At 39.3% G+C, this 20,860-nt stretch overlaps 1 protein-coding gene across 7 annotated transcripts in view; it reads right to left on the bottom strand.

Annotated features, from left to right (window-relative positions):
- The window catches only part of ARHGAP26 (Rho GTPase activating protein 26), a 567,323-nt gene that overhangs the window by 117,044 nt on the left and 429,419 nt on the right, over positions 1-20,860 (bottom strand). For all 7 annotated transcript variants that reach the window (XM_060180212.1, XM_060180211.1, XM_007518998.3 and 4 more), the window contains exons 18-19: positions 19,245-19,404; positions 3,711-3,849 (exon numbers count right to left, since the gene is read on the bottom strand). In XM_060180212.1, the coding sequence (XP_060036195.1) occupies positions 3,711-3,849; positions 19,245-19,404 (299 nt within the window). The remainder of the gene's footprint in view (positions 1-3,710; positions 3,850-19,244; positions 19,405-20,860) is intronic.

Here is a 20,860-nt window from a genome sequence, read left to right as displayed (position 1 = left end):
CACACTAAGCCTGGGAAGGAGTTATAAAGGTCCAAAAGTGCATAGCATGAAGTTGATAGATGAATGGTAAACACCCAAAGTCATATAAACAACCAACTGATAATAGCTGAGCCTTATTCTAGTCCAGCAGACAAAAGAAACAGAAGCTTGGGAGTCGGGTGGTGGTGCAGTGGGTTAAGCGCACGTGGCGCAAAGCGCAGGGACCGACGTAAGGATCCCGGTTCGAGCCCCCGGCTCCCCACCTGCAGGGGAGTCGCTTCACGGGCAGTGAAGCAGGTCTGCAGGTGTCTATCTTTCTCTCCCCCTCTCTCTCTGTCTTCCCCTCCTCTCTCCACTTCTCTCTGTCCTATCCAACAACAAAGCAACATCAACAATGGCAATAATAATCGCAACGAGGCTGCAACAACTAGGGCAACAAAAAGGGGAAAAAATGGCCTCCAGGAGCAGTGGATTCATGGTGCAGGCACCGAGCCCAGCAATAACCCTGGAGTAGAAAAAAAAAAAAGAAACAGAAGCTTGTATATTTATGTTAAGCAGAAGGATCTGAATCACTTAAAAATTCAAAGCAAGGTCTGTGAACTCCAAACTATGGGATATGTTCTACAGAAGAGTCACAGGACAATTCTAGGGTCAGATGTAAATGAACATTCTTTTTCTCAGTTACTACATATTTATTTTAATATTTAATAGAGAACAACACACTGAGACCATCAAACTATTGTTTTCAGAGATTGCACTGAATAGGCAGACCACAGAAAAAACTGAGTTGCTTTAAAAACAATTTAAAGACATGAATTATAAAACAAAGCACACGAATTACATGAGTGAGGCCCAAAGAATTAAGTGATTTAAATTTGGGATGTACTGAACTAGGTATAGAAAGAGTTCCAAAAGTTGAAAAGTGGAATATAAAATCACTGCTATGTACTGTGGAATACACTACTGTTGTTATAGAATCACAAAACTTTCCCTCACAAATTACCTTTATGGGCTTCAGTTCTTTCTATCTTTGTCCATAGGCCAGAGGACAAGGAGAAGCACAAATACCCCTTAGAATTACTTTTTTAGAATTTTATTTCCTGAAGAGCACAAATAGATAAGGATTTATTATTTTTTTTGCATGCACTCTTGCTCATCTAACAGAGAAGGGAGCCTGGATTACAACCTATAAGGGACAAGTGCAAACAGAACCTTCTAGCTCCTGGCCTAGTCTTCCTTGCAGCATCAACTCACACACTCTTCATGTGGTGCTGAGTCAGTTCTTACATGATCTGAATTCAAGTAACAAAAGGGGGGTTTCAAAAGTAGGCCACAAAATAGAAAAGAATATACACCTATTATTGATATACTTTCAATGAAAATATTACTTCTCTGGGAGTCGGGCGGTAGCGCAGCGGGTTAAGTGCACGTGGTGCAAAGCGCAAGGACCAGCGTAAGGATCTGGGTTCGAGCCCCCAGCTCCACACCTGCAGGGGAGTCGCTTTGCAGGCAGTGAAGCAGGTCTGCAGGTGTCTGTCTTTCCCCCTCTCTGTCTTCCCCTCCTCTCTCCATTTCTCTCTGTCCTATCCAACAACAATAACTACAACAACAATAAAAATATATATATTATTTCTCTGAGAAGGCGTTGCGGGAAGTTAACAAGGAGATTTTACTCCTGTTTTCAGGGAGCATTTTCCAACATTTGCAGGAAAAATGTTATTTTCTTGTTCCAGCATCTTTCATCCTTCTGCCGTCCACTGTCCCTGGCCAGAGACACACCAGCTTGTTCTGCAGCTTAGGCAGGTCTACTTTCACACATTCTTGACTCTCATCGTCTGCTCAGTGTGATAAAATTAATCTTGGGCAAAGATCTAATTGATTTTCTCCTAATCATCATCTTCTTTCTTACATTCAGCCAGAATATGCTGCAAGACCTGTTCCAAAGCAGCTTCTACTTCATTCTAACCCCAAACTCGGCACTCTTTTTAAGTTTAGAGGAATTTACTGTTACTGTTTTACCTGTCTTGATCTGAACTGTGCATTTTTTAGTACAAAACATTAGGCAATCATGTCTTCCTTGGAAATCTGAGAAGCATGTCACCTGATGCCTTGCATACGGCAGATGTGGCTGAGGCCAAGGCTTGTAACAAGCCTTCCCTGTTATACTCAGAGGGGTCCAGTCACCTGCAGACCACAGGGGAAATGGCCCCAGTCACACATTTAAGATGAACACAGTAATCATCTGAAGGAAAGCCAATTCCACGATGGAGTCAAAACTCTAGAACTGCCTATCTGTTGACCTAGATATTCTTCGAGAAATTTATCTTAAGGAAAGATGACAAACCTTTCATCACAAAGAAGATGATAAGAGTAGCTTAACTCATAAAAGCAAAATATAATGCAGGCATATTTTGAGATATTATGACATCTTTAAGTATAGTGGTGTTCTTGGAATAGAGAAGATTTGTTTTCAGGAGTTAAGGTAAGGAAATTCATTACCTTTTAAATACAGGGAAATAAAAAAATACACTCATGTGTACACACACACATACACACGAAAAGCAAAGGATACCAGTCACGAAATAGAACCTCCTATAGGGGGTGAGCCTGGAGCTTGAACCAGCATCCTTATGCTGGTCCTTGTGCTTCATGCCATGTGTGCTTAACCCAATGCACTACCACCCGACCTCTCTGAATGTACATTCTCATCTCTATGACAGTGATAGTTGCACTGATATATTATTTTGTATTTATTTGTCTGTTTTATTATTCAACTGTGCGTTACTTAAATACAGAGTCCTGTTTTTATGTTCACAGGACCTGGCAGGCATCAGACGTCATGTAAATATTAACTCTGCAAATGAAATAGTCTTGGTATCTGCATGTGACTAAACAATAACTAATAATAATAACAACAGCTATCAGTCTCTGCCAAATCTAACCATTCTGCCAGATACTTAACTGCACAGTTTCATTTACCCTGTGTGAGGTAGACATTTTTACCCCCTACTTTACAGAAGAGCCAACTAAGGCTGAGATAAGGTAAAAGGCTTGTTCATCTACTGCCAACTTGGGCCTGACTGACTTTATGTAGCACTCCAATCTCTCAACTCTTAATACAGAAGCAGAAACAAGCTAGATATTATAGGTCTCAGTCACCCAATCACTGCAAAGAACTAAGAAGTTCTGGGGTTAAAAAAGAAGACTTGATATGATGATGGTAACAACAGTTTGCTATTTGGAATGAGGAAGGTATCACTCTCTAATTAATGCACTAATTAATTTCTCACATCATAAAGTGTCACTGAGCACCAGGCCCTATGAGAGGTGGAGTAAAAGAATGAGCAAAACAAGGTTCTGCCATCACTGTCTAGTGAGACATGTGATTTACACTAATAAGCATTTAATTATAGGCTGAACAAAGCAAGGAGACTAGTTTTATGGAAGCTGCTAACAAACGAATGGAAGAACATGCCTGAGCTGAGCTCTGAATGTGTAGCTGGGAGAAAAGAGGCTCTGCTGTTGCCCACAGGAACTCTGGAAAGAAAATTCTAACCAGCAAGCCATCCTTAACTTTCATTCTCAGCAATACTAATACTGCTTCCTGTCTCATCAACTGCAGAATCTAGGGAGCATGGACATAGAGAGACAGAGGTGGGCATGCTGAGATGCTGGGGAGGTGGCATGGCTGTCCTCAGAGCACTGTGCTGGCTCTGGTCAAGGCGACTCACGTTTCTCTGTGGACTGCACAGCATGGAAGAGTGTCAGGGGTCTCTCACTGCAGGATGGGGGCTTGGAGTCACTGCTTTTCTTCCTGGAAAGGTGCAGCTGGGCATTGGTGAGAGGCACATCAGGCACGGTGTTAAATATCTGCAAGTGAAATTTCACAAACAGGTTATATGCAACTGTGAAGTGGGAGAAAAATTCAGGCCTGGACTGCTATAACTTGGTGATGACTCAAAAACAAAAACAGTAAGACCTGAACAGACCAACAGCATTTTCCCAGGACTTTCTTTTAAATACCTCTAGGAACTGGCACTAAGCAGCATCTTTCTGAAACTTACCCCAGAGTTTAGTAACCATTTGCTTCTATTCCTAAAGTTTGACCCTTTTGCTGAGATTTCCACTGATCATCTATTTGTTGTTCTCTCCAGGAGAAATGGAAAGCAGCTGTGCTAGAGATGAGCCAGTGTTTATTAACAGGACCAAAGTTTTTTGATGCTGCCTATGTACAGAATAAATTAATCAACATCCCTTTACTTTTTTCCTCATTTGTTCCATTTATCATCTTAGTAACTGTTTCTTAACTTTCTTAGAATATGAAATTTATATGTAAGTTACATCCCACAAAGTACCCCAGAGTAGGGCACCATTTACAAATTCTCAATCATCTTCAGAGGAAGCATACTTTTTAAATTCAGCAGTTCAGTGCTATCTTTGATGCTGAGTTGTCTTTTTCTTATTTAAATAGGGGTAGGTGGGAGGTTGTTTTTCCTTTCCTTGATGATTACTAAAGACAGTTTTAAAAATATAGAAAAGCACCAAAAAGGAAACAGTAATTTTAACTTTTTAAAAATTATCTTTCTTTATTGGACATAGACAGCCAGAAATTGAGAGGGAGAGAGAAACTGACAGAGAGAGAAATTGACAGAGAGAGAGAGAGGGACAGTGAGAAACCTGCAACACTGCTTCACCACTCCCCTGCAGGTGGGGACCAGGGTCCTTCTGCACTGTAACATGTCACTCAACCAGGTGTGCCACCACCCAGCCCCCCAGAAAAGCTCTTGCAGTTCCATTATTTACAGATAATCATTGTCTTAACAATTGGATTACATTTTCATGTCAGCTTTGTTCTTTTAAACTTTTATTATTAAAAAAAAGGCATGGCAAAAAATGAGAAGACAAAGATGACAGTTCCTGTCTTTTTTTATAGTACAAGTACGAGAGAATTATTATTTTTAAATATATTTTTGTTAGTGATTTATAATAAGCTGAGTTAGGGTAGAGATTGGGTCTCAAACTTCAAAAAATATATGGATAGATTAACTGTTTCCTACATTGATCTGACCCAGAACCCATGTATTTATATTTAGCACATGAGCCTATATAACCTCTTGTTTCCTGTCAATCTGAACTCACAGTTCATGGTCACAGCCAGGAACATTTTAGGCTGCACATATTGCAGGACCAATCTTCCTCAAGTGGCAGAGTAGAATGATCCAGCCTCCCTTCAGAGAGTGGTAAAGTCCTTACCATTGCTAGCTTGTAGTGAGGGTAAGGTTATGGAGAGGCCCATAGAAGGGCTAATGAAGACATTCCTGATATAAGTGACCAGTAAAGGTAAAGAGAGGGATCTGTTAGAGTTGTAAGTGAATAGTATCTATGAGAATTTTAGCCACTCCACTACCTCCCAGGGCATAGCAGGATTATAACTATAACAGCTACCACTTCAATGATGTTTATCACAGATTAAAAAGTCACTGTTCAGTGAGGGAGCCCTGGTCCTAGTCACTGCATGTGTTTGACCAGAAGGTCATACAGTTCTCCATGACTGGAGCAGAAGGTACTGTCCTCAACATTTATAATGAAAAACTGAGGCGGAGAGGTTAAGTTGCCACAATTACAGATGTAATTGCAGATGACAACATCTACAATTTTCTAGTCCTTCCAAAATGCATATTATAATAATAGTACTGATTTGTTCAACCAACAAAAACAGTTGAATATCTACTTTATACCAGGCACTCTGGACATATTGTTGCAGGACAGAAATGTTTTCTAATTACAGTTTGCATAAGGTGTTGTGATTTACTGGATATTTATCATGCCAGAGATACTAGTTTAAGTGCTTTGTTTGAACTTTCTCAGTTAATGCCAAAACACATTTTTCCACAACCGATATTATACACTTAACACAGCTTTGAACACTGTATATCTTGTCTAACCTTGTGATAATTTTCCCTTCACTAAAAAAATCTTCAAACATGATTCAATATGGTAGTGCAATACTTCTCTATATAATCCAGCCCCTATCATTTTATTCTTCTGAGTTAGTCACTAGTGTCCTTCTGACGTAATCACTCACAAGAAGACAGAGGTTGTACCCCATTTCTTTTACCTGTGAAATCATTCTTTTACCTGTGAAGTTATCAGAATCTTTCTTATGGTCTTTTCTCTTGTCTGCATATTTAAAAGCAGGAGTCAGAAACTGACAGGTACAAAGTAGAGTCATAAGAATTATAAGAAATTCAGCCAAAACAGCTGCTCTCCATGGGCTGGCAGGTCTTTGGGCTCCAATGATGCCAGCCAGCTGGTTAAGTCAGTCTAGCTCCCAAGCACAGCTGTTTGAAAACAGCATTATCATATTTTCCCTAGGGTACTGAAGTTTTCAACAAAATAAACTGAATCACTACAGATATGAGTTCAACTGAGGTGAGGAGGAATGGGGTACCTAAAACAAAAACAACAAAAAACACTTGTCCCCTGCTTCTCCCTCTGTCCCCAAACAATGATGTCACATACATACCCAGGTTTATTCTGAGTGAAGGGAAGAAAAGAGAATCTATAGCTGTTGATATGCTTAAGAACCAGTCTTTCAGAGGCCTTATTAAACTTTCACTTTATCCCCCAAACAGTGGTGAGCCATGACAATTCTTAGTAGACAATAATGCTGTGGGGGATCATTACTGATACTGAAACAGTGCTCTACCTTCCAGGGCACTGTGCTTCCCACTTTGTGTAACTATCACTAAGCCTTGGTCAACTCAGTATAATAAATAGGATGGTTATTCCACAATGAGAGATTTCTTGGCTGGCCATACAGCTAAGCAGAAGAGGGAGCAGGAAATGAAGCCCTGGAAATGTAGTTGGGGCAACTACACTCTTCAGTTCCTCAGCAGTCATTATTCCTTCAGCATATTTTCTCCAGCCAATCATCACTTCAAAGTCAGTGCCCGAAAACCTCCATGTATGGATTTCATCGAAAAATGGTATATTTTAGCCTCTGACCTCAAAATCAGCATATCTGGCATCCCCTAAGCAAAAACACTTGGAAATGAATATGAATTCAGATTTAGTGATAAGTCTCTATCTTCTTATATCTGACCTTTGAATTCTTTCCCTTTTGAGCTACTGAGAATGAGATAATGCATGTTTTATTGTCCACTGATAACAAAAAGTGTGAAGATTTATTCTTTCCTGAAAATTAGTAAATGCTGAAGAACGATAAGTCTGTGGAAGGATGGAGCTAGATATATGTGTGAAAAATGGCTTCTAGAACAGTGTTCATTCACAGCCATGCAGGAAGTGACAATTTCACTCTTCAAACTGGCTGTTTTCTCTAAAAGAATCAACATAGATAGATTCAGTTCTAGGAGACTTCTGTCATAGGCAAGAGTTATTGTGTTAAAAGCCATCTCGCTAAGTCTCATTCTGAGCTAAGCCCATGTTTCTGAACAGCTCTAACTGGTTGTTCTCGGGACCAGATGCAGTAACATGCCAGTGAGTACAAGATGAAAAGTACCAGACTATTGTCAGTATTATTACATATGTGTTTCCAAGGTACAAGGGCCCCTTTGTAAATCAAAATCAGAATATATGGTGCAAACTTTTAATAAAGAGTCTAAGACAACCACCCCCAGATTACTGTTGCTCATTTAATTCTGAAACTTCAACACATGCAAGTTGTTTAAAGTTGGCTTATTAGCTGGTCATTTTCTATTCAGGCCAAGGGCTTGCCTCTGTGCTAAAAGTCTGAGCTGGAATTCTGATGTAAATCTGAATTATTCATAGTTTTCGGTTATTCCAATCCTATTTTGTTTGGAAGAGATGATTTCTAGAGAAGCAAGTAAAGCTTCCTTCATTCAGCCAAGAAGAATGACTATATGAATGACCCTGCTGAAAGATAGAAGCATGAGCTCATATAATCTGTGAGCAGTGGATTTATAGATCTCTCCCATGTGGTTGAACAATTTCCTCATTTCACAGAGACTTTCCAAATTAACACAAGGGGTGAGGATTTGTGCTGTGCCTGATGTAGCCTGTTAATTCTATTCAAACTTAAAAATTAATTCTGACTTAGTTGGAAATGCCTTAAAACAAAACTTACTAAGACTACAAAGCTGGAAGTTACTGGAAAATAAGACTAAAAGAATAAAATTATAACTTTGCCAAGCATCCCCAATTTTAAGGTTCCTAAAAGTAGAATTAGCAAATTTGAAAGAAAAAAAAAAGGTACTACTTCCTCAGTCAGGCAGCACTGTGGTCCTCACACAGACCTGGGCTGTGACCTCTTTCCACTGCATAGTCAGTGAGCAACACCTACAGCTTCACTGACCTTATTAACATTGATATCAGCATCACTACTGTATCATTAGAAAAAAAATACAGGAGAGAGAATTTATAGTTACTACACAGGTACAAACAAAACAGGCTTTAGCGGTAGACAGACTTGGGTTTAACTTAGGTCTTTAGCCCTCTATGCCTCTTTTTCTTGTGCAGGTGAGGATTCAGCATCTGCTCTGTGCAGCTTCTAAAGAGAGATAATGTGAATATATATGTGTGTGTGTGTGTGTGTGTGTGTGTGTGTGTGTGTGTGTGTGTGTGTGCGCGCGTGTGGGTGTATTTAAGTACTTAGTTCTTCATGAAGAGAAGGCAGACAATACTAATATAAATGACAAAAAAAAACTCACTAAGATTTGTTCAGTGCTTGTTCAGCTACGTCATTTGCATGGACTATCTTACTATTTTGCCCAAAATAACCTTATTGTAATGAAGATATTATTTGTGCTATCTTGTAATTAAGGAAAACGAGACTTTCTGAAATTAACTGATTGTCTGAGGCTACATATAGCTGGACTAAGACTTAGATAGCTTTGTCCCTGTCTGGGTCTCAACCACTTGTGGTCTTTATACCTATTATAAAGCTGAGAGACAGAGGAAAACAAAAAGAGTATAAGGTTTGGAAACTGATGGATTTAATTTTAGTCACTTACAAGCTTTGTGACTATGAACAAGTTATGTAACTCTATGACCTTCAAATAGATGCTTAATCTGTAAAAAAAACCCCAGAACTGTGGTGAGGACTGAAATATAGAACACAGTTTGACACAGTGTTCAGAAGACATTGTATTCAATAACATATAAGAAAGGAAATAATTGGGACTTCAACAATGAATTATTTGCAGTCAGGACATAAGGATTTAATTTATAAGTGTAAATTTAATTACTTCTCTTTGCAAAACATCGGTCTTAACTGCTTACAGAAACACTGGCATTTGCCTATAAAAATCGTATTTCACTGGCACCTACTCAGGTCCATCCTGACATTGCAAACCACTGATACTTGTGGAATTTGCTCTTACTCATGTCACACATAGATTTTTACACCTCTTCCAATCCCACCTGTCACATACTCCTGCAATTTATAAGGATTAGGTACCTCTCTGTAATGTGTGTGGTGTACCCTTTATTATGTACTGTGATATTTATGGGAGGAAAATTAGGTCATGATGAAGAGTTTCTGGTCTATAACTACAAAGTAGCTGTGAGATGATAAATCAACATCCAGAGGCCTGGAAATTACAACACCTAGCAGGCTGCCATGAGAGAAAAGACTAAGCATTTTTTCAGACACAGATGCATCAGAGTTCCAAGTAATAAGTGATAATGACAAGTACGGACTTATTTCATTTAAGGTATGTCTGCTTTGGGTGTGGAGGACTAGAACTCCTGAGCACAGCTTATACTTACAAGTGGCCCACTCTTTCTCAAGGTATCAACATATTGTGGAGTGGGCCTGCTTAGGGTACAAAAAGTTAGAAATCCAGTGCCTTTCCACTGGAAAGCAGGCAAGTTATAACAAGCCTTATTTATTATAACAGTTAAGAAGCCAAATTCAGAAGTTCTATCTCCAGAGGACTTTTTAAGGGCAGTTGGGGGGAAAGGGTGGTGGCACACCCAGTTAAACACACATATAACCATGCTCAAAGGACGCAGGTTCAAGCGTCCTTCCACCTGCAGGGGGAATGCTTCATGAGTGGTGAAGCAGGTCTACAGGTGTTTTTCTCTCTCCCTTTCTAGCTCCCCTCCCTCTCAAATAAAAATAGGAAGGAAAAAAATATATAGTTGCCGGGAGTGGTAGATTCAGTGCAGGCACTAAGCCCCAATGATAACCCTGGAGGCAAAAAAAAAAAAAAAGGCAGTTGGAAGTTCAATGTTCAGTTGAGATAATAAGTATTTTGGCAGCAGGATCAAAAATTTTGAAAGCAGTTAGAGGGATTTTATTTAAAACTCTCTAAAAGAAGCAATTGCTTGGCTAGAGAGTTCACCAGGAAAGGCATCTGCACTGTCATGTGCATGGAACAGGCTCAAGCCCTGGCATCACTAGGGAAGTAGTGTAAAAGGTGTGGTAGAGTGGAAATTTTGGTTCTGTAATGTCTCCTCGTAGTGTGTGTGTCTGTTTGTGTGTCTCTGAATGGTAAAAGTGGAACAGAGGGTGAAATAAGTGTTAGGCCTTGTTCCAACAACAAAAAAAGATTTAATTGAATTTAGTAAAGTCATATATAGATGGCTTGGGTAATTCATGAGATACTGTGATCTTCCCTACTTCCAGAAGGATTCTATTTCTGGCTATTGCAGTTGAATAAAAATAGATTAAAATATAACAAGACTCCACAATTATTTGAGCAACAGTAAAGAAGCTTCACAACTTAAATAATGAGTGATTTCTTGATCTGCGGTTTACTGGGATAAATGTCCAGATCAACAATCTTGTCACATTAATAAAAAGTACCATGCAAAGATAGCATCTGACATTAAAAACTGAAAATAGATATGTGACAGAAGAAGCATTTGAATCAAGTCTATATAAGTGAATCTATCTTAGTTTAAAACCTAATATGGACAGGACCAAGAAGACCAAGTTTAGGAACCAACAGAAGAAAAATTAACAAAATAAAACTCAATGAACAAATTTAAAAAGTCATGACCATAAAGTATATAAGTAGCTCCTCAAGCAGGCAATAGTAAGTAGGAGCCATTTCAGTGGAGTAAAGCATCCAGGCATACGCCAACACCACCATATCATAATACTAACAGCTGCATGTAACACCAAGGGAATTTCACACAATTGCAAAACACATCATTTGGATTCAAATTTTATTAATATACATTTTGTGTATAGACCCTAATGCTGGTGCAATGGATTTCAACGACTCCATAATTCTGACAAGAAAAGATCAAGGCAGTTTGGTGGGCCTAACTCAAACCAAGACAAATGCACTGACCAACACTACCAATTTAATTCGAATGCAAGGTTGCTTAAGACTTGATACATATATTAGGCATTAGCTGGGGTCACCCATCATTTCTAGCTCTACACTCTCACATGTAAGATTAAAGGATAACATATGGGGGGAAAAAGGGAGCTGATCATTGTGCATTTGTAAGAATTAACAGCTATAAGGTCAGTGTCCCTACTTTTTCCAAAGTTAAATGAAGAACTAGGAGAATAATTATGTTAATTTTGTAAAATATCAAAATGGTCTTAAAAGATAAACTAGTAAGAGCAGTAACATGTGGTGAATACATGTGCACACACATACTGCTTGTTGTACAGAAACCCATTTCAAGAGTCTCAGCAAAAAGAAATGTTGTGGACTGTTACAGAACAACTGGGTTTAATTCTACTATTAATGTTTGCTGGAAAAGTCATGATGGGGAGCCTGGTGAAAGTGCACCCAGTTAAGTACACATGATTCTAAGTGCAAGAAACTGCACAAGGACTCAGGTTTGAGACATTGCTCCCCACCTGCAGTGAGGATGCTTTACAAGTGGTGAAGCAGGTCTACAGGTGTCTTTCTCTCTCCCTGTCAGTCTCCCTCTCCCTTCTCAATTTCTCTATCCTATGAAATAAATAATAATAAAAAAAAGACCACTAGCAGTAGTGGATTCATAGTGCCAGCACCCAGATTCAGTGACTGGAGGCAAGAAAAACAAAATAAAGGTATTACATGATTTTTCTATGCAAAAATGCATCATAACTTTTCCGACAACCCAATATCTATTTGAACTTAACAGTATCATGAAACATAAACACCCCAAACACATCATTAGCCTGATATATGTTTAACCACAATCATACCAGGATGGCTTTCCACTTTTTTAAAAAATATGGTTGCTCTTCCTAGAAATTAAATTTTTTTACTGTAATTGGCAAGTTAACTTTTTTTTTTTTTGCCTCCAGAGTTATCCCTTGGGGCTCAGTGCCTATACTGAGAATCCACTGCTCCTGGAGGCTAATTGTTTACACTTTCGTTGCCCTTGTTGTGTATCATTGTTGTTGTTTTTGGATAAGACAGAGAGAAATCGAGAGATGAGGGGAAGACAGGGGGGAGAGAAAGATGGACACCTGCAGACCTGCTTCACCGGTTGTGAAAGGAATCCCCTGAAGGTGGGGAGTCAGGTGTTCGAACTGGGATCCTTGAGCTTCCAGTCCTTGCACTTCGCACCATGTGCCTTTAATCTGCTGCGCTACTGCCTGGCCCTGACAAGTTAACTTTTTTTTTTTTTTTTAAGATTTTATTTATTTATGAGAAAGACAGGAGGAGAGAGAAAGAACCAGACATCACTTTGGCACATGTGCTGCCGGGGATCAAACTCAGGACCTCATGCTTGAGAGTCCAAAGCTTTAACACTGCAACACCTCCCGGACCATGACAAGTTAACTTTTATCTATAGAAGAGTAAACTCCTGTAGGGCTGGGTGGTGGCACACCTGGTGTAGTCCACATATTACCATGTCCGAAGACCTTAAGTTCTCTAGTCTCCACTTGCAGGGGAATCTTCAGCAATGCTGCAGGTCTCTCTCTTTCTCCCTCCCTCCTTCTGTCTTTGTCATAAAAATGAAGAAAAAATTAATTAAATGAATTAAAACAGTTGCTGCTAAGTCCCAGCTTGGCGGTACTTGGTAGCAAAAAAAAAAGAAAAGAAAAAAAAGGAAAATAAGATAAGAAGAATTTGGAATGGAGTTGTTGTATTGCATAGTAAAAGACTCTGGGGTGGGGGTGGGGGTGGGGGTGAGGGTTCAGGTCCTGGAACATGATGACAGAGAACCCTGTGGGGGTTGTACTGTTATGTGGAAAACTGGCAAATATTATGCATGTGCAAACTATTGTATTTACTGTTGGGTATAAAACATTAATATCCCAGTAAAAAAAATAAAAACTTTGTAAGAAGTAGAATTTTGGAGTATCCTAGGCAGTGAAAGCATTCACCATTGTGCTTTTTTGCTTCAATAATCTTAACTAAAAGTGAGTAATTACTGATAAATTCTACTCTACTCCCATAGTATTGGTCTACTTTGATGTTTAAAGGCTCAATATGTTATGCTCAGTGTTGGGGATAAGAGCCTGCAGACACAGAAATAAATATTTTAAATAAGTAATCATTACCTTAATACAAGCATGGAAAGAGCTTTGCCCTTTAAACTTTGAACTCAGAAGCTTGACAACAACAGCCAGTACTAGGGTCCCCTATATGTGTACTAAGGCCACCTTGGGTTGTCCATTCCCAGTCAAGTCATCCCACTTGATATCCTATGGGAGGACACACATAAACCCTCACCAGATTTTGGGCTATAGTACAGTGAGCCATAAAAGAAAGAAAAAGTTTACTGCTGCTAGTGTCAATAGGGTTGAGATGACTGCTACACTGCAACAGATCATTGAAAACAGGCATCTCACGATTTCCTGTCTCCTTTGTCTATTTGTGAACTCCAATGGCTAGATGCTTGGGTTTCTATAGCTTCTGTCAGTATTCTCTTCTAGGTTCCTCACAATTTTAACCCAAGACACAAATAAAATGTCCTTGACAACATGGAAGAGTAGTATGTAGAGGGCATATATTTGGTAATTGTACTAGTGCTTACATTCAGCATGAGAGCATATACCACCTTTTTGATAAATTGATGAACATGGGCAGACTCACTAAAATGGGGTGGGGTCAAAGCCCAAATAAGTTGTATTGCAAACGAAAAGGCAGAGATCACAGAAGACATCATAGAGATCCAAAATATTATGTAAGACTCCTATAAACAACTATATGACACCAAACCAGCAAAACTGGAAGAGATGGAAAAGTTCTTAGAAGCATGCAACCCAAAAGTAATACAGGAGGAACTAGAAAACATGAACACTTTTTTTTTAATCAGAAAGAAAAATTGGGTGGATACTTAGGAACTTCTTCCAAGAAAAACTGCACATACACAGATTTTTGCAGGCAACTCTAGCCCAGTATTGACCCTAGATTAAAAACATCTAACAGTGGGGTATCCTAGGCTCTTCAGAACTTGAGGCACACACTCTTTTACAGCCTTCATCTCAGAAATGCTTTCACTTGTGCTACTGTATCTGCTTTAACAGAAGCATATATCCCACTGTGATTCATTCCACTCGCTGACACAGATTAATAAAAAAGGACATATAATGAAGCACCACAATATTCTTTTAATATGTACCTCAGTATATCTTATAATTCATCAAACCAGAATAGTTGTCACTATTTCCTACTCATATCCTTATAGGCAAGTTACGCATTTCACATTTCATTTCTACTTCTATTTTCCATGCCTAAGGCAGCATTAAATTCAACTGATTTGTCTTTAAAAACCATGCTAAAGGAGGGGAGGACAGTGCTTGGGTACTGGTACACCTGGCTAAGTGCACACAGTATGAAGCACAAGGACCCACATAAAGATCTGGGTTCGATCCCCTGGCTCCCCACCTGCAGAGGGGGATGTTTCATGAGCTGTGAAGCAGGTGTGTAGGTGTCTGTCTTTCTCTCCACTTCTCTATCTCCTGTTCCTCTCTCAAGTTCTCTCTGTTCTATCCAATAAAATGGAGGGAAAAAAAAAACCTGCCTCCAGGAGCAGTAGATTCATGGCCCCAGTGATAACCTTGGAGGCAAAAACAAACAAACAAACAAAATCATGCTATTTACTATTCCATCATATTCCTTTTTCATGAATTCATTTTATTATACATAATGTAAACTCATCCTATAGCTAATTTATTATATTTGAGATGTTAGTTCGCTCAAATGAATCAGTCTTTATCTTTTTTTCTTAATATTTATTTATTCCCTTTTGCTGCCATTGTTGTCTTTTTATTGTTGTAGTTATTATTGTTGTCATTGTTGGATAGGACAGAGAGAAATGGAGAGAGGAGGGCAAGACAGAGGGGGGGAGAGAAAGATAAACGGGGGCTCGAACTGGGATCCTTATACCGGTCCTTGCACTGTGAGCCACCTGCACTTAACCCTCTGCACTACATCCCGACTCCCCAGTCTTTATCTCTTTATTAACCATGTAAAGTGGGGCCAGTGGTATATACTGATAATAAGACCTGTGCAGGATACCTGCTATTTTTGTGAAACTTTGCATTAAGAGGTTGCATATTAGTTTTTGTGCTCTTTTCTTTCTTTTTTTTCTGCCATGAAAATTGTTGCTGAGGAATGAGTGCTTGCACAGCTACACTATGACTAGTAGCTTTTTTTTTTGAGAGCAGGGAGTTACCTTTATTTTACATTAAGGGGTTACAGGCTGATTCCTACCAGACTCGTACAGCTTGTCCCAAAGCACTCAGCTTTTATCAGTTTCAAACTGGGCACAGCACAAGCTGATTAGTTAGAAACAATGTCCACCAAGGTGCTGACAATAAAGGTGAGAGAGAGCATGTTGGCTACCATCAGAGCCCACCAATCAGATGCGGCAATGTATAAGTGGGCGTCCACCAGGAGCCTGCAGATTTTTCTTTTCATCCCCTTCTCTTCTTGTAACCAGGAAATCTTTCCTGATGTACTGGATTACTTCAGTGCACTTTCTCTCTGTACCAGTTGTAACTTAACTGTTTCTAGGCACTCAGCTATAAACTTTACTAACATGTTAACAGGCTCATGAGCAGGGAGGGAAACCATACCCACAGAACCAGTTTATACACTTCTAAGCTTGTCTGTTTCTTTTCTAAGCCACACCCATATCTTAAGTTAAAAACTTCTTTCTCTAGTAACATGGGAAGCCTCTGTGTCTGGGGAAGAAGTACTCTAGCATGTCACACTACTGCCCATGTTCCCCAGGTTCTGCCCATTTATTCTCTAGCCTTAACATTTCCCCATTTAGGAATATGGACCAGAATTCTTTTTGGGATGTTGAAGGATGGAGTTTCATGTTTCTGTAACTGCTTCCTGCTGACATGTGGGCAGGTGCCTGGTCGATCCATACTCCTAGATACCTAGTAGCCATTTTTTTCTGGTTTTGATAGAGTTTGAGAGAGAACAGAGAGAGGCAGTGACAAATAAAAGGGAGGCACTTGCAAAATTTTTCCATTGCTGATGAAACTTCCCCACTTGGAAGTGGGAACTGGGGGCGAGGGGCTTGAACCTGGGTCCTCGGGCATGGTAAAGTATTCACTGTACAGTATAAGCCACCACCCAGACCTAGTTATTAATACTTTATAACAAATTATAACCCCTCTCAAAAAACCCCTATTAACTTATTACAAACACACTTATTATTTCTCCCAGTTTCTATGGTCAAATATCCAGGAAAGGCTCAGCTCAGTGGTCTTTTATAAGGTTGGGGGTGCATCATCTGAAGGCTTGACCAGAGGTAAAGAAGCACTATCAAAATGGCAAACTCACTTCACTGGCACTCAAGTGGCAAATAACTTGGCTAGTAAATTAGTATAACTGGTGACAGGAAGTCTTGCTTCCTGCCCACATAGCTATGTGACTACCCTCACAATTTTTGTGGCTTGCTTCTCCAAAGTAGAAGCTCAGAATTCAAATCAAATGCTGTGAGGTTTTCTTAGTGCTCCAAAGTCAGTCTATTACTTTTGACTGACTATCCTAATATTCACACTGAAATCAATAGACCCAAGTGCTGATCAATTAGGACTTATCTCCTCACAGTATACAAAAGAGTGAATAGCAGACAAGGGTTGCTGGGAGCCATCTTTGAGGTTTGGTACTACAAATTTATTCATTCACCTAACACACCGAGTGTCTACTGAGGAGCTGGGGACAAAGCAAGAAACAGAAATGACACTGGTTTTTGCAATTATGTGGTATATACTATATAATGCAACAGCAGCAGCCAGAAAAGCAGTAGGTCTTATCAATAAGCACATTAAATAATATGCTAGGGAGAGGTAATTGCTAAGGAGAGAGATATATAGCAGGGTCAAGGAAGCAGATGTGCTGGAGGCTGGAGATGTCTTCAAATTTAAATAGTGATCTAGGTAGATTCCACAAAGATGGTGGGTGCGGGAAAAAATCATGTGCCTAAATGGAGAAAGTGTCCACAGTGGTGGGAAGAAACTGCAAAAGCCTGGAGGTGGGAGTGGGTACTGTGTATGAGTTAACAGAAAAGCTATTATGCTAGCTTCAAGAATGAAATAAAGAAAAGGGTCCTGAGAAAACAGATGAGGTCAGGGGCCAGAAAATAGCTCACCCAGTAGAGTACACATATCTTTGTATATAAGGCTGTGGTTTCAAGCATTAGCACATCATTGGAGCATCAGAAGTAGCATCAGCATAGTTTTATGGATAGTAGAGCAGTACTCTCTTTGTCTAAAATTAATAATGAAAACCATTGGCCTGGGAAAGGTATTCAATAGCAGTATCATGCAGGCATGAGGCCCTGGAATCATTTCCACATGAGAAAAATGGGGGGAGGAGGCCACTGGAGATACATAGCTAGTAACAGAGATAAGGAGAGACTGTATATTGGGTTGCTAGGAAAGTTACGGTACATTTTTCATAGGAAAATGTCATGACTTTTCTGATAACCTAATAGAATCTTGCAGGATCTTCTTGGGGCTCTGACTTTGACTCAGTGAAATGGGAAGACATGGGATAGTCTTTAGCAGACAATTGACATGATTTGATTAGATATTCAATATCATACTTTGGTAACTGATTATAGGATAGTTAAAAGGTGAGGACAGTAAAACAAACCAGAAGGTTCTTATAAAAATACAGACAAGAGATAATAGTGGCTATGTCAGTGTTGCCTGTACAGGTAGTGAAAAGCCGTCAAGATTCTAGATGTATTTTAGAGGTTATCCAGCACAATTTATTCCCTACTCCAGGTAAAGTTTTTTTTCGGGAATGATAGCATTTAATTTTTTTTGCATTATCTTTATTTATTGGATAGAAATAGCAAGAAGTCAAGAGGGAAGGGAATGACAGAGAGGGAGAGAGACAGAGAGACATCTGCAGCACTACTCCACCACTTGCATAGCTTTCCCCCTGCAGGTGGCGACTGGGGGCTTGAACCTGGGTACTTGAGCACTGTAACATGTGAGCTAAATCAGGTGTGCAACTACCCAGTCCCTTGATACCATTTTTTAGTAGATTCTAGTGCTGTGGCTTTCACATCATGCCCACAGGGAGCCTTCAAGTACTGAAAATTCTTTCTAGGATTTGCTACATTTCACTGAAGCAGAAGAAATGGTTATGTTTCATGCCTGTTCTTACCCTCTATTGTGTAAGGGATGCTTTGTATCAATATACTTCACTGAGTGGATGAAGAAGAAAGAGCTTTTCGAGATAAAAAACCAAGTGCCTTTGAAGAAAAGATAGACTTCATTTACACACACACACACACACACACACACACACTCTCTATGAAAAAAGACACCAATTGCAAAATATAAAGCCAAACTGTAGATTAGGAAAATATGACACAATTTCAACATAAGTGAAAATAAATCACTATCTGTAGTGTAATAGTAATAATAATGGTGATGATGATGCCTCATGGCCCAGGAAGTGGACGGAGTATCAGACTCTCCAGGATAAGGTCTACATCCACAGCAGCACATACACCAGTCAGTTCTGACTATCTCATAAATAAGTAACTAAACAAAAAAAATCACCCTCAAAAATATATATTATGTAAACAATTTTTAAAAATGGGAAATGGATACTTTTAAAATATAGTATTTCCTTAATTGAATTGTGAGGGTAAAATGTCTACTGTACTTTGTATAGTACCCAGAAAAAAATGTTCAATAAGTGTTGTCCATCACTTCCATCACCAAGATGCCTATTGTTGCCATAGCCAGCATCACCAACTGTAACCATCATCAGGACCTGCATCACCACAGTGAGGATATCCATCCATAAGCAATGCCATCCTTCAGTGCCAATTATAACTCATTTTCCCCAAAGTAAATTCTTCACTCAAAGTGACCAATTATATATTACCTTTTCATGATTTTCGATGAGAATCTCAATGACAATGTTTTGAAATTTGATATCCATGATGGCTGCTACTGTTTCTTCCTGAGGCCTCAGGAGTGTGGGTCCAAACACCACTCCCAGATTTGCCACTGTCATCAAATTTTGCTTGTGGTTGTTAGCAACACTGAGGGGAAGGAAAACAAAAAGCAAAGATGAGAGAGATCATATAGATGAGACAGAAGACTTCCCTGTGTTCTACTGCTAGGGGCCAAAGCTCGAGGCATCTTTGAAAATCTTAGCTGTCCCAAGAGTTTCCTAACTGTACCAAGGCTTCAGAAATGATGAGTGTTCAGACTACTGTACTTATTATTTTAGGATGCATCCCTACTTACCATTTCCATTTTGACTAAAATAACCAATCAGAGCATTTGCCTTCCAAACCTGAACCTGCACACAACTGAATCTTTATTCTACAAATTCAGGTAACTGCTAATCCATTTTAGTTATGACTTTTTCTCTTAGCTGCCACCAAATCCACTATAATCATTTGCATGTTCTCTAGTGCAAATATTAAAAACTCTTGACAGCCTTAATATATTTGTAAACATTGACACCAGTTAGATCTAATTTTTAAAATGAGTAGATCTGGGCATTTAAAATATAGTCAAGACATCCAACACTTTAGACTCAAAGTATTAGAGTCCCAATTACATGAAAATGTAACTTACATTAAGTGAAATGCAGCATAAACTGGAATAAAATTTTACTCCTGCACATATCCATGTACATGTGTGTATTTATACTGTCACTTATAATACTTAAAGTCTAAGGCATATACAAGATCAGTGGTAGCTGGGTCTCAGTAACTTGCCAAACATGCATATTTTTTTTTATAAAGGAATACTCAAAAAGTATCATCTGAACTCTGCACCCAGGCCACAATAGTCTAGCCAGAATATTTAATTGTTCATTTGTTGGTATTGTGTGTAAAAATATGCAATCTATTGACAACAAATAAACTGAAAGCCAAGGCTGGGGGCCAGGTGGTGGTACACCTAGTTGAAAGTACACATTACCAAGCATAAAGACCCGTCTTTCCAACTGTAGGGGGAAAGCTGAATGGTCAAGCAGGGCTGCAGCAGGTGTCTATCTTTCTCTCTCCCTCTTCTGTTTTTTATATTTTACCTCCAGGGTTATCCACTGGGTCTTGGTGCCTGCACAAGAAATCCACCACTCCTGGTGGCCATATTTTCCCCTTTATTTTTGTTGCTGTTATTGTTGTTGGATAGGACAGAGAGAAATTGAGAGAGATGGGGAAGACAGAAAGGGGAGAGAAAGACAGATAGCTGCAGACCTGCTACACCACTTGTGAAGTGACCTCCTTGCAGGTGGGGAGTCAGGGGCTCAAAGTGGGATCCTTGCATGAGTCCTTCCATTTCAAACTACGTGTGCTTAACCCAGTGCACTACTGCCCGGGCCCCCTCCCTTTTACTCTTAATTTTTTTTAATTAAAAAAAATTAAAATATTTACTTTATTTATTTATTTCCTTTTGTTGCCCTTGTTGTTTTATTGTTGTAGTTATTATTGTTCTCGTCGTTGCTGGATAGGACAGAGAGAAATGGGGAGAGGAGGGGGAAGA

The sequence above is a fragment of the Erinaceus europaeus genome, chromosome 2 (assembly GCF_950295315.1).
Source record: "Erinaceus europaeus chromosome 2, mEriEur2.1, whole genome shotgun sequence".
NCBI lineage: Eukaryota > Metazoa > Chordata > Mammalia > Eulipotyphla > Erinaceidae > Erinaceus > Erinaceus europaeus.
The sequence above is the reverse complement of the archived record's forward strand: the minus strand, read 5'-3'. Positions and strand labels throughout refer to the sequence as shown.